Source organism: Gobius niger (assembly GCF_951799975.1).
Source record: "Gobius niger genome assembly, chromosome: 16".
NCBI classification, from domain to species: Eukaryota; Metazoa; Chordata; class Actinopteri; order Gobiiformes; family Gobiidae; genus Gobius; species Gobius niger.
Window position 1 is genome coordinate 7,332,813 of NC_136867.1, and position 13,817 is coordinate 7,346,629.

At 42.8% G+C, this 13,817-nt stretch overlaps 2 protein-coding genes across 2 annotated transcripts; one reads left to right on the top strand and one right to left on the bottom strand.

Annotated features, from left to right (window-relative positions):
- The first annotated feature begins 465 nt into the window (after positions 1-465).
- Positions 466-7,996, top strand: odf3l2a (outer dense fiber of sperm tails 3-like 2a). Its single transcript, XM_079573672.1, has 5 exons — positions 466-664; positions 3,102-3,212; positions 5,394-5,507; positions 5,997-6,138; positions 7,582-7,996. Exons 1-5 carry the CDS (start codon positions 613-615, stop codon positions 7,925-7,927), a joined length of 765 nt encoding a protein of 254 aa, XP_079429798.1. The 5' UTR covers positions 466-612; the 3' UTR covers positions 7,928-7,996.
- A 2,198-nt stretch (positions 7,997-10,194) lies between these two features.
- ebi3 (Epstein-Barr virus induced 3) lies at positions 10,195-13,586 on the bottom strand. The gene is made up of 6 exons (XM_079573673.1): positions 13,461-13,586; positions 13,268-13,382; positions 13,095-13,194; positions 11,519-11,636; positions 11,263-11,426; positions 10,195-10,373 (listed from the first exon to the last, which is right to left on the bottom strand). The coding sequence occupies exons 1-6, from the start codon at positions 13,543-13,545 to the stop codon at positions 10,227-10,229; spliced, it is 729 nt and encodes a 242-aa protein (XP_079429799.1). The 5' UTR covers positions 13,546-13,586; the 3' UTR covers positions 10,195-10,226.
- Between the last annotated feature and the right edge of the window lie 231 nt (positions 13,587-13,817).

Consider the following 13,817-nt stretch of genomic DNA (forward strand, 5'->3'; position numbering starts at 1 on the left):
ATTGCTCTGCCATGACATTTACAAAGCTTTTAAATTCATATTCTTTCATTTCAGTGTATCTGATCTTTTCATTTCCTTCAGTCTGTCTTTATTTCCCTCAACTGTGGAGAATAATATTAAAGCGAGTTTCCCAAAGTGCCGTGAACTGTTGGCTCATTGTTTTGGTCATTTCCAGGACGACTCTGCTCCACTTTAAACTTTAACCATGTTGACTTAGTTGTTATTAGTTACATCATATGAGCTGATGTCACGTGGTTCACCACACTTCTGCTCAGTAACACAACTCCTGGGAATAGGATTGCAACCATTACATCGCCGACGTCACCTGACTGCTTTGTAATGTCTCATCTTTACCAAATCCAACTCTGGTAAATAAACGTTCTTCCCTATAAGTCTTCTCAGGCCTCTGCGGGATTTTTCTTTTTTTTCAGTTTGCTCCCTTGTAAAGGATAGGGTTTCCTTCACTTGAGCTCATGTATTATTTATCAGGCCTCAAACATACCGAGAGAGCGCCGCGCTGTAAGAAAGATGCGCTTTAAGTGACAGCGGCACAAAGGAGCCCCGCACAAAAGCTCTAAGAGGCGAACACGACGAGAAGCACGAGGGGAAAGGATGGAGGAGGAGACGGTCAGGAAGCGTCCCATCATCTCGGCGCGGGAGAGAGGTTCGTCCTCCTCATGTGGACTTTATTACAATCAGACGTGTGGCGTTTGTATTAGACGGGCATCGGGCTGTGTTTGGAATTAGCTCGTAAACAAAGGAGGGGGGGCGGAAATGAAAGAGCGTAGAAAATAAGCTGCACGTGGGAGTGACTGGGTGGGCTGAGACTTAATGAAATGTTCTGCTGCTTGTTCTGTGTGTACGGGGTGATCATTCAGAGCCGGTGGTGTCAGCCCTATAGGAGCCAGACTCTGTGGTTTCATCTGTTAGTGGTAGGGCCGGGGGCACCGTTACATTTTCTAACCGATACCGGTACTTTAACGATACTTGGTTTTCGATACCGGTACCTGAACGATGCTTTTTACGATACCTACACAGTAAAAAGTACCCTCCTAAAAACAAGGGAAAAAAATCTTAAAATAAGACATTTTGTCTTGTTTTAAGGAACAAATTCTGCCAATGGGGTCAGCATTTTTTTCTTGCTAAGAATTCTTATTTCTAGAATATGTTTTCTTATCATAAAACAGGAAAGACACACTAAATTTAAGCAAATAAAAAGCTAAAATTAAGCAAAATGTCCTCAGAAAATGGAATAATTTAAGGAAAACATTCTTATTTAGTGAAAAAATTTGGATATTTTACTTAAATGTTGCTTGATTTAAGCAACATTTTCTAAATTACACACATTGTTGAGCAAAATGTTCTTAATAAATACTAACATTTAAGGAAAATATTGCCCTCGCCCGGGGTCCCACCTCCATGATGTGGAGCCAGGCTGATGGTCAGAATCACCTGCTGGAGGATTCACCTATTGTACATGTTTTTAGTGGTAGGGGAATCGTACACAGACACGGGGAGAACATGCTCCACACAGAAAGGCCCCGTCCTGGTGGGAATCAAACCCAGGACCTTCGAGCTGTGAAGCTGAGGCTCTAACTGCTGTGCCATCGAGCCGCCCACTTTAAAGAATGGAATGTATTTTCTCTCTGTGAGAATCAGGTCTTAAATTAAGAGTTGTTGTGATCTTAGTTTCTCTTGAAATAAGAAAAAATATTCTTAGTCTAAAGCTGAAGAAGATTCAAAAAGTTTTTCTTTCTTGTTAAAAGAAAAATCCGCATGTATTTTAGCAAAAATATCTGAACAAGAAATGGCTAGATTTTATTTCCTAAAATAAGATTTTTTTTCTCAAGAAAACTTTGCTACACAAGACATTATTACTTTTTAGGGAAAAAATAAGAACTTATTTCTTAAACTAAGACATTTTTTACTTGCTTAGAATCCACTTTTTGCAGTGTATAGTCGTCTAGAACCAGAAAACAGAAGAATAAAGTATAATAATAAGTGAGTAATAACCAGTATGCACATTGGCAGCTTAAATTAAAACAAAAAAAGGAGAAGAAAGAGTTCCACACGTGTCCAGCAGAGGGCACTGACCTAATAAGAGATCAGGATACAAACAGTATAGCCACACAATACAAGTGTAAGCCATTATTATTATTTTTTACAATCCTTTCTTGCTTTTATTTTAAAATTGGGAATCATTTGGGGGAAAATTGAGAGACATTGTGGCAAAAATAAAAATTGCAAAAAAAAAAAAAAATTAATTCAACAAAAATGTAACAAAAATGTGACAAAAATGTGACAAAAATGTGACAAAAACTCAACAAAAATGTGACAAAAATTCAACAAAAATGTAACAAAAATTCAACAAAAATGTGACAAAAATTCAACAAAAATGTGACAAAAACTCAACAAAAATGTGACAAAAATTCAACAAAAATGTAACAAAACTCAACAAAAATGTGACAAAAATTCAACAAAAATTCAACAAAAATTCAACAAAAATTCAACAAAAATTCAACAAAACTCAACAAAAATGTGACAAAAATTCAACAAAAATGTGACAAAAATTCAACAAAAATGTGACAAAAATTCAACAAAAAAGAAAGAAAAATAAAACATACAAAAGGTGACACAACACAGCAACAGCGCGAGGAAAAAGGTCAGTTTTGTGGGTCTTTCAAAAAAGGACAGAATGCATTTGGTTTAGGCGGGTGGTCAGAGGTTAAAATATGCATTTGTGGAAGTGTCGCATTTACGCTAATTTGGGCCAGGCTGGTCAGAGTCCAGGGCTGTTTCTCAGTCCCAGTCCGCCTCTGTCTTGATGTGTAGAATGAGCTCAGACCTGTTCACCACAACTGCCTCTAAAATCCTGCACTGTCACTCAGAAAGGTGTTACTTCGGGTCTGCAGTGCCGTCATGCACGAGCTTAATGTAGAAGGTGCAGTTATGCGTAAGACCTGAGGTGGCAGTAGTGAGCATAAAATGACCAACTTGCATCTAGTCTCTTTAAAGTGCCGGTATCGGAAAAAGAAACCCTCCTATTTGTGTTTGGGGACAATGCATGTGTTCAGTGTAACCAGTGGTGTGCTGTGTTGCAGGTCCCGGGCCGGGTCGATATGGCCTGCCCCCCACAGTGGGCTACATCAACCATGACTTCACCAAACCCTCTAGCCCGGCCTACACCTTCCACAGCCGCCAGAGCAGCGCCAGTGAGTCACTTCACCTTAAACACTCCTTTCACTCTACCCTGCTATAAATAGGACTTGTCATTATTCCTCGGCTCTCCCACTCTCACCGTTTCACTGTAATGTATTCACTCTTCTCTGTAGACTTCAATGAAAACACAAGCAATGGCTCCCCCTGCTGGTCATGTTTCCGGCGTATGTTACTACATCTGCCAAGACAAAATGCACGACAATTTCAACCTATCTGCGCCAGCACCTTCACTGGTTAAAAAACTCTGCAAGCAGCTCACTGTCACAGCCCTGTTCAGAGGCACCAGCCCGTCTTCATCTTCAGTAGTTCAATACTAACCCTAATTTTTACTGGCTCGTGTATCTGGAGCCTTGTCAAGTCTTTGCAACATATACGGTCCCTCTGACCGTTGGCCGTCATTCATTTACACACACACCATTCAGCCTGGTCTATTGTGCATGTTTTTAGTGGTAAGGGACACCAGAGTGCCCCGAGGAAACCTACACAGACACGGGGAGAACATTCAAACTCCACAGAAAGGCCCCTTCCAGGTTTAGCACAAAAGATCAAATCTGGTCACATCAAATTATCACAGAGTCAGGAAATAACTAACAATTGATCAAAACAGTATCAAGGAAGTCAGTGGTGTTTCCCATTTGATTACATTGCAGTGGGGCCAGTCACAACATGGCCGCCAGAATTGTCATTCATTCCAACATATTACTATGGCCAGGTCCTGTTTAGAGTTTTAATCAATATCTTCACCTAGATGCTAATGATTGTAGTTTGAAAGCCTACTGCCTTTGTCCATTAGAGGGAGCCAGAGACCACCATGCATGAATGCAGCTGCACACCTGCAGCACCAGGTGGAACTGATCGATGGCGAAAGTGCCGCTGATCTCAATCACCATCCTTCTTCTTCTTCTTCTTCAGTCCAGGAGCGCTCTTAAAGGGGGGGGGGGTATTATGCAAAATCGACTTTTTCAAGCTTTACATCATGTTATTATGTCATTCCCTCATTAAAACATGCCTGAAGTGTTGCCTTGGCACATTCACGTATTTTTGAGTCATCTGTAAAAACTCTGATGGCGGCCATTTTAGGGATAGGTTTGCCTGAGTCCTCCTAGGAACGCCCCCACCTCCTGGAGACGCCTCCGACCTTTCGTCACCAGCCGAGTAACCAACCACTGCTCCTCAGCAGAACCCCCTCCCCACTGATGCCACAGACAGCGTGTGGAGGGGGCGTGTCGGAAAGGCTCAGAGGTTCTTAAAGAGACAGAGGCCTATTTCAAGACATTCACTACAGCCATTTTGAGAGAGCAATTTTATACAAGGCAGTTATTCTAATTTACTGCATTTACAGACCAACAGGAGGTTTGGTCATCATTGTAGTGTGATATAGACTGGTGCTACGTGATTGAAAAAAGCATAATATCCCCTCTTTAAAGCTCTTATAGTCCCTTGGAAGGACTTGGTAGTGACTGAAGACTGACACAGTTGACTCTGTGCATAACTTGAAATCATAGCAACGCTGCCCAAGACGTGACTTCCTGTTTCTATCCAGCACACAAAAATAAAAGCACCATCTTATTCTTTTTGCCTAACTATTAACAGACAAAACACTAATTATATTCTTGCACACGTTGTTATGATTTGAAGTTTTGCACAGAGTAAGTTATTCTGAGACGAAGGCGCAACCGCTCAAAAAAGCTCAGCTCGTTGAGTTTTATACGCTGGACAATCAATAAGAACATGCTTGACAGTTTGATCTTGTTTGCAGTGTTGACATAAACCATCAGGGTGTTTCCCGACTTTAACCAGATCCCACCAAAGTCCACAATGCTCCAATCTAAGCCTGGTCAGAATAACAGCATTGTAAGGATAGTAATGGCGACCCCTAGTGCCGCGCTCCCACACTTTCTACCAGGCAGCTGAAGTATATTCCTGATTGTTGATACGGATGTGGACTCTCTGAAAGACCGAAGGAAAAAAAAACAACAACTGTGGAGCCACCAGAAATCAATGATCTTCCAGTGCTGCCATTTTCAGCAGCTGTAACCGACCTGAAGTGTCCAGAAGTACAGGGTTTACAAAGTCTGAGAGTTTGATAGTGGTAGTTTTGTTCCGAACAGGGCTCGTATTTGTGTGTAACACGCTGTGTCTTTCTCTCACTCTCAGTTGCGTCTCCTTTGCAGTGGTGTCGGTCGACTCCAGCCCTGGCCCCAGGTACAGCGTGAACGCCCAGGTGACCAGGTTCGGGCGCATGCAGACGCCCTCCTACTCCATCCTGGGACGAGGGAAACGTTTAGGTCAGTCCGTCACTTTCGTTTGTTTTTAGGTTCTAGAATATAATGTCATAGAGAAACCTGTCCGCCATTTCTTTAAACACAAAACACCAACGATGCATGACCTTAATACAAAATAGGCTATTGAATTGTTTTGGAAAATAAGCATTTGATCCACATTTGCCACGGTTCAATCAGCCAGATGACAGCTACACCGCATTTATTGAATATTGTGACATGTTGTTCACTGAAACGCTGTAAAAGGAGCTGATTATGGAGCCTAAATTACCAAATGACACTTTTGACCTGGCTCTTCAAGCGTGACTGCTGCTGTCAAAATACTGAATCGAATTACATGGGGGTCGTTCGCGGCAATCAGCGGAGCGGAGACAGACCAGACGGAGTAGAAAAGGGCAAAGCAGAGAGGAGGCACAGATAGCAGATGCTCGTGGCTCACAGTTATGGATCAACAATGAGGTGCGTCTCTGTAACTCTTTACTCTGTGTTATGTAGGGCATCAGTCCCAGACTCCAGGGCCCGGGTCCTACAGTCCAGAGCGGGCCCCTCCAGTGAACGCCCACCGCAGACCACCTTCCTACACCATGAGCACTCGCACCCGCTTCCGCACTGTGGATGACGTCCCAGCACCAAACAGGTACGGCCTACGAGACCAAAGAACAGTTTAGGCATCAGTGGGACCGGCGAGTGTAAAACCATGATGTCTGGACAAGGGCTGAGCCGACCAGGACAGAACCAGTCTTAACCAGATGTAAACAGAAAAACAAACAGATAATTGTGGCTATGCGTTCAGACTGTGTGCAAAGTTTGACGTGTGTAACCCATTCTAGTATTGGCAGTCACAAGCATAGGTGATGGAGTAACGGGTCAACCCAAAGATCTTTAAAGAGGGGGTATTCTGCTTTTTTTAATCACATAGCACCAGTCTATATCACACTACAATGATGACCAAACCTCCTGTTGGTCTGTAAATGCAGTAAATTAGAATAACTGCCTTGTATAAAATTACTCTCTCAAAATGGCTGTAGCGAATGTCTTGAAATAGGCCTCTGTCTCTTTAAGAACCTCTGACCCTTTCAGACACGCCCCCTCCACACGCTGTCTGTGGCATCAGTGGGGAGGGGGTTCTGCTGAGGAGCAGTGGTTGGTTACTCGGCTGGTGACGAAAGCTCGGAGGCGTCTCCAGGAGGTGGGGGCGTTCCTAGGAGGACTCAGGCAAACCTATCCCTAAAATGGCCGCCATCAGAGTTTTTACAGATGACTCAAAAATACGTGAATGTGCCAAGGCAACACTTCAGGCATGTTTTAATGAGGGAATGACATAATAACATGATGTAAAGCTTGAAAAAGTCCATTTTGCATAACACCCCCTCTTTAATAAAGCTCTAGATAGGACATGGCCATTGTATTACATTGGAATGAACGGCAATTGTGGCGGCCATCTTGTGCCTAACCCATCTAACCCAGTGCAATGCAATCAAATGGGAAACACCTCTTATTTCCTTGATACTGTTTTGATCTATTTTGACTTATTTCATGACTCTTTGATAATTGTGACTGACATTGTGTTACATCTGGCAAGAAAATAACCTTTTTGCAGGTTTTTGCTTTTATCGTTAGCAAAGAGTTGTTCACGGATTTTCCTCTGTCAAACACTTCAAATGATTCAGTTCTATTCATATCAAATATAACATGCGTTTCCTACTTTAAAACAGTATTTCTGTACTTTTTGACACTACACGGCCAATATTCTTCGAACATAGGACAGTGATACAATGAATGCTAACCACCAGAATGCTAACCGGTGAACCATGGAAATGCATGGAGAAAACAATGCTAATACGGCTAAACAACACGACCAAACAGACAGAGAAGTCACAAACAATGAGTGTGTCACATTCTATTGTTGAATCAATGGAAATGTTGCTCCTGGTTTTGCATTGGTAGGGGTTAGCCTTCCTGGCCAGTCACAAGATGGCCGCCCCCCGCTTGCCACGTCAACAGAGACTAGAAGCAGCTACTACCATTAAGAACTACTTAGCAGTGTTAATGCTAATCCAAACTTCGATCTTCTCTCCAGCTACATCTTACCCAACTTACTGGGCAGCCAAGTACCCCACAAACCGTCCAGTGCCTGCTTTAGCTTCTCGGGACGGAGGACAGTAGGAGCCCCTTCTGAGGACCTGTCCAAGAGCCCGGGGCCCGCCAAATACAACTGGACCCACCCGGACACCTACCGCAGCCGCCAGCCCTCCTTCTCCATGCAGCCGCGCACCAAGAGGCCCAACTACACCTCCAGCAACCCGGGCCCCGGAACCTACAGCCCGGAGAAGTTCTACCTACACCTGCCCAAGAAGCCCGCCTTCACCATGGGCATACGGCACTCCGACTTCGTCACGCCCCTAGTGGTGGAGGTGGTGAAGTGACGAAGGAATGTGCTTGTTAGTACATTTTTTTGTTCCGTTTGTGTAGATATAATAAAGCCATGTTGCACTGAAAGATAAGTAGTCAAGTCTTTTAAAGGGGGTCCGTGTATTCAAAGTCCAAAAACATGTACAATAGGCTCATCTCTGGTTGCTGGTTATTAAAAAGAGTCAAATAAATATATATATAATAATTATGACTGTGTTCAAATGACCCGTGCAACAACTTAGCTTTGTCAACGGCTCCAAATGAACGTGCTTTTCCACTTTCCACTGCCCTCTGCTGGCGTTTTCTATGACTACATTTCAAAACAACTCAGTTCAGCAATTTTCTAGACACGCACATTATTCTTACTTTACACTACGACGAATACAAGGCTCTATCCAAATGGTTCACAGAGAATGTAGTGTATGATGCTTCATGGACGGCTGAAGGTTAAGGCTACGGTTAAGGTACACTTTATTAATCCCCGTAATTGATTAAATTCTGTTTTTCTTTCTCATCAATCTACACACAATATTCCATGATGACAAAGTTAAGCGAACTCTGAAATATTGCATGTCCATAAGTATCCACACCCTTTGTCATGACACTCAAAACTGAGCTCAGGAGCAGCCTTTTTTCCGCTGATCACCCTGGAGATGTTTCTACCACTTTGCTGGAGTCCACCTGTGCTAAATGAAATGGATTGGGCTTGATTTGCAAAGACACAGACCTCTCGATAAGGTCCCACAGCTGACAGAGCATGTCAGAGCAGAAACCAAGCCCTGAAGTCAAAGGAACTGTCTGTAGACCTCCAAGACAGGATTGTATTGAGGCACAGATCTGGGGAAGGTGCAGATAAACTGTTGCAGCATTGACATGGTCATGAAGAACACTGTGACATCCATCATTCGCAATGGAAGCGTTTCAAAACCACCAGCGCCAGACCAAGGAGCTGATGGTCACTTTGACAGAGCTCCAGCGATATTCTGAGGAAATGGGAGAACCTGACAGATGGACAACCGTCTCTGCGGTCTACCATAAAGGCCTGATTGGTAGACTGACCTTGGGGTTCTTGGTGTCTGTGTAAGCTCTCAGTCGTACAGGAGTTGTCCATCGTCAATGAAGGTTTTCGAAGTCTCGACCGTTTCGCCTCTCATCCAAAAGGCTTCGTCAGCTAACTAAGGTTCACTTCAGCCCGTAGCTTAGATACAGACCACAGGTAGTCGCTAGAGACGCTCTACTTTAAAGGTATTTACTCACAGGTGACAAAGTGAGAGGTAAAATGTTCAAGACTTCAACTCCTGAGTACAGAAGATGACTCAAAGACCTTCACTGAACTTGGGGGTCTTGGTTCTTTCCTGGTTGCTCAGTTTGGATAAGCGGCCAGCTCTAAGCAGAATCCTGGTGATTCTGAACTTTACACATTTGGAGGCCACCGTGCTCTTCCGGACCTTCATTACAGCAACAACAACTTTCTGCACCCTTCTCCAGGTAGTCCATGCCTTGCCACAATCCTGTTTCGGAGGTCTACTGACCATTCCTTTGACTTCAGGGCTCGGTTCCGCAGCGCGACTTTAAATAGAACCCCCTCGACTGCCCAGTAATTGCGCAAAGGTCAGCTCGTCACAGAGGAAACACAACAAACAGCCGATTTTTCACTCTGACATTCACCCATGACAGGACATATAGATTTACTGTTTTAATATCAGTGAAGAGGAGCTTTCTCCCCTCAGAGAGATGATTTTGTTTATGCTTCCACTCAGCTATAAACTGTCACTTATGTCCTGAGCGTAGCTTTTAGAAAACAGCTAAAGTCTCTTTTTTCCTTTGATAGCATGGGGTGAGTAAGTGTTTAGTGCTTGTCTCTTGCCAGGTTCGCAGACGATGTGGGGCCTTTCTGTGTGGAGTTTTTGTTGAAAAATATGATTTTTTTACTGACCAGCTAAATAAAAATGAAAAAAATCATGGTCAATCATCAAAGCAACAACAGATGAGAAACCTTTTTCTACTTATGGAATCGATGCCAAAATATAATTTCAAAATATAGCGTCAGCATCAAAGCATTGATTGTATTTCTATCTTTGTTTTTGCATCCAATCATTTCTATCCAAAATGTGTTTTCCCCCATCAACCCAAAACATATACAATAGGATACTCTTCCACGACCACTGCTCCTGAGGTTGCTGCTATTTTATTCTTCATATTTCTGCAGAGGTAAACATTACAAGTCCACAAGTATAACACAAAAATATATTTATTAATTTAAATTACAAGTAAAGTTGTGGCTCTTTTTGCATAAGTCTATGGGTCTGGCAGTCACAGGGGGACGGTGATGTTGACGGGGGGGCTCCAGTCGCTGCAGTGGCCCAGGCCCAACACGTCTTGGGCACACACCTGTATCTGGTAGGTCCTGCCCCGCGACAGGCCTCTGAGGGGAACTCTGGTGCGCTCACAGAATGGCAACTGCACGACATACACGGACATTAGAGGAGACGAGAAGGTGCAGCAGGAGGAGGAAATGAGTTGTGGTATAGTCGAAGGTATAAGCTTGTAACTTGTAGTATTAGTAGTTGTAATTTTAGTTGTGGTAGCAATATTTAGTAGAAATTGCAGTAGTAAATATAGTGATAGCAGAAGTAACAGTCACAGTTGTTTTAGTAGTAACTTCAGATGTGGGTTGTTTACATTTACTCAAATACATGTACTTTAGTAACTTTTTGAAGAACTTGTACTTTTTAGATTAGTATTACCATACAAAACTATTTACTTGAAAATGAATATATGAATATATTTTTCTTTTATCAAGTATTACCTTGTTGTAAACATTCAAATGTTCGCATTATTTTGAGTTTTGTTAGTCACGTCACGTAGATAGTAACGCATTGTAAATCACATGGCTCTGTGCTCGGAATGTAGCATAGCGACATGATGCTAACTTCCAAGGATAACAACTGTTTCCTGTCCTTGTTTATTCTTAGAGAGAGTTAGCCGTGGCTTATTGAACCTAGTACTAACAACATATAAAAAAATGACACAGGACGTAAATGTAGATGTTTTAACCCTGAAGCTAAAGGCTAACGTTAATTTGATGCTAACAAATGGTAAAACAGTGCCACCATCTGATCTCACTTTAATGGAACATGCTTGGCTTGTGGTGTATCTAAGTTTGCATCTGTTTTTAATTAAAAAAAAAAAAATCTTATTCAATTTACATTAAAACATGTTAGCCAAAAACATTCCACGCCCAAAGCCACAAGGTTATAGTAACAGTTTGAAGTCATAGAAATAGCACCAAAGTGGGAGAGATACTGGTTTTAATAGATACAGTTGAATAATAGTAAAAATATCTCACGTGTTGTGAATGGATCTCCCCATCTCTCCTCCACTGATACATGAGCTTGTACTTGAGAGGGAAGATGTCGATGTTAGTCCACGTGGAGGGAGGTTCCCACTGCACCAGCACCGTCCGGGGGTCAGAAAGGGACACATGTAGGGCCACAGGGGGGTCCGGCTTAACTACAGGGGGGGGGAAAGAGACAGCCGCGACTCAGATATATACAGAAAAGCATTAGACTGAATCACTGTGATGCTAATGCTGTAATGGCTACCGATGTCCTCGGTCATGAAGGTGGAGAGGTGGACGCTGTGGCCGTCTGGGTACAACGCGGTCACATTCAGGATGTAGTCAGTCAGCAGCTTCAGGTCCGGCAGGTGACAGAGCCATTGCTAAAGGACACAACAGAACAAGCGTCACATTGGCTTCATAGGTTGCATGTTGTGTGGCTAACTTCCTGTGTGCTTAAAGCTGCTTCCTGTCCCCATATTTGAGCATAATCCAAATGAAATCAGATTATAGGCGACATTTATCATGCGTTAAATTCAGTGATGCCGTTAGCGTGCTACTTTAATCTGACTACTTTTTTAGTAACATGTAATCTAGTGCATTACTATTTTGTCATTTTCCTTTGTAAAATGATATATTTGCTTTCTTCTTGTGTCGCAAGGATGCACGCTTTCTCACTGAATACTAAAGAGTCACTATTTGTGTAGGTGTTGTATAAAGATACTGCGACGCGCTGTACTCCCTGTGCAGACAACTAAGTGTTATCGAGCTTCAAAAACACTACATCCAATTAAGAAGCATTCTGAGCGGCAGACAAAGCTACAGAGAGACCCTCCAGGTGATGTGAAGCAAACAGCTAATGCAGGAGGAGGTGGTTATTATCAGTGCTCGGGTCTGAGGAAAGACAAGGCCGTAATCTTTGTGAAAATGCATTGGTTTGTTTAGGTACAGCTAATCCAAGTGAATCAGATTCGATCAATAGCAGTAATGTGGTGCCCCCTAGTGGTCAAACACCCAACCTACTGTGGATTAATCTCACTATAAATAATACAATATAAAAAAAAACACTAAACTCGCTCTATAAAATTTGGGGGGTCGCCAGATCATGTAGATAAAATAGCCATATTTTCATTAGCATATAATCTAATATTTTATTGAAGCATTTGTTTGCTATTTTGCCAGAGTGACATTATTTGTTCGTAGTTTGATGACTTTCATTTTAGCCATTTGTTTTTTTTCTTTGTTTTTTAAGAATTATGTGGCTAATGTTTCTATTTCTCACAGCGTGACCCGGGCGGGGGGGTCACGAACCCCTTTAACTGTTATAATGGGGGTCGCGTCTCCAAAAGGTAGATGTTTTAGCCCTGAAGCTAAAGGCTAATGTTAATTGGCGCTAACAAATAGTGCCACCATGTGATCTCATTTTAATGGAACATGTATCTAAGTTTGCATCTGTTTTCTTTGTTTTTTAAGAATTATGTCGGCTAATGTTTCTATTTCTCACAGCGTGACCCGGGCGGGGGGGGGGTCACGAACCCCTTTAACTGTTATAATGGGGGTCGCGGCTCCAAAAGGTAGCACTGCTATAAAGTAACGAGTAATCTAACTTAGTTACTTTCAAAACCAAGCAATCAGTAGCTAAGTTACTTTTTAAAGGAGCAATAGTTTGTAGTCGGATTACATTTTCAAGTAATCTGTGGCAACACTGGTTTGGGTAGGGTTAGCCTTTAGCTTCAAGACTAAAATACCTACATTTACAAACACATCAACACTTACAACATAAATTGGACTTTTATGCTATGATATTTGGTCAGCACCCAAGTAATACCAAGTAAATTTACCTGTTGAGTGGATGGCGGCAGGGTTAGGTTGAGCGTGGAGAGGGAGCCTCCAGGGGGGATGAGATGGCACGGCCTGGTCACTGTCTGCTTCTGTCTTTCACTGAGGATACATAAAGTTAATGAACAAGCTAGGACGTACACAGTGTAGCACTTGTAACAGTCCAGCTCGGTACCTGTAAGTAGCGATGTAGTGTGTGGGTGCAGCCTCAGGAGGGTCAGTCCAGGAGCACAGGGTCTGGTGGGGGAAACTAGAACACCAGCAGTGGACTTCGGGAGTGGAGTGAGCAGCTGAAGAGAGCAACAACAAATGTAGTAAACAAGCTTCGACTTTAAGGACGAATCCAAAGTTGGTGTTGTTTTACTCACCAGTCGAGCTGTGGATGCTGACTCTGTGGAGATCTAAGGCCTGAGCTCCCAGAGCGCACAGAAGGGTCACAAAACAGGCAAACATGGCCGACGGTCACGTAAAACAGCTGAGGTGGGAAAAACCTACACATGAGGAATAAACAATAATTGGAAACCTTTTTTTAAATATTGTGTATGTATATTTTCATAAGGGAGTTTAAGCCGTCAGTTTAACCTGAAGGATGTTTTTGAAATGGACTTTACATGTCAAAATACACACGGCGGGCAAAGTGAAATCAATTCTCTAATCCAGCACATGGGCTTCTTCAGGTTGTACTCAGGGTCATCTACCATTGGACTGCCCTCAACTTCGCACAA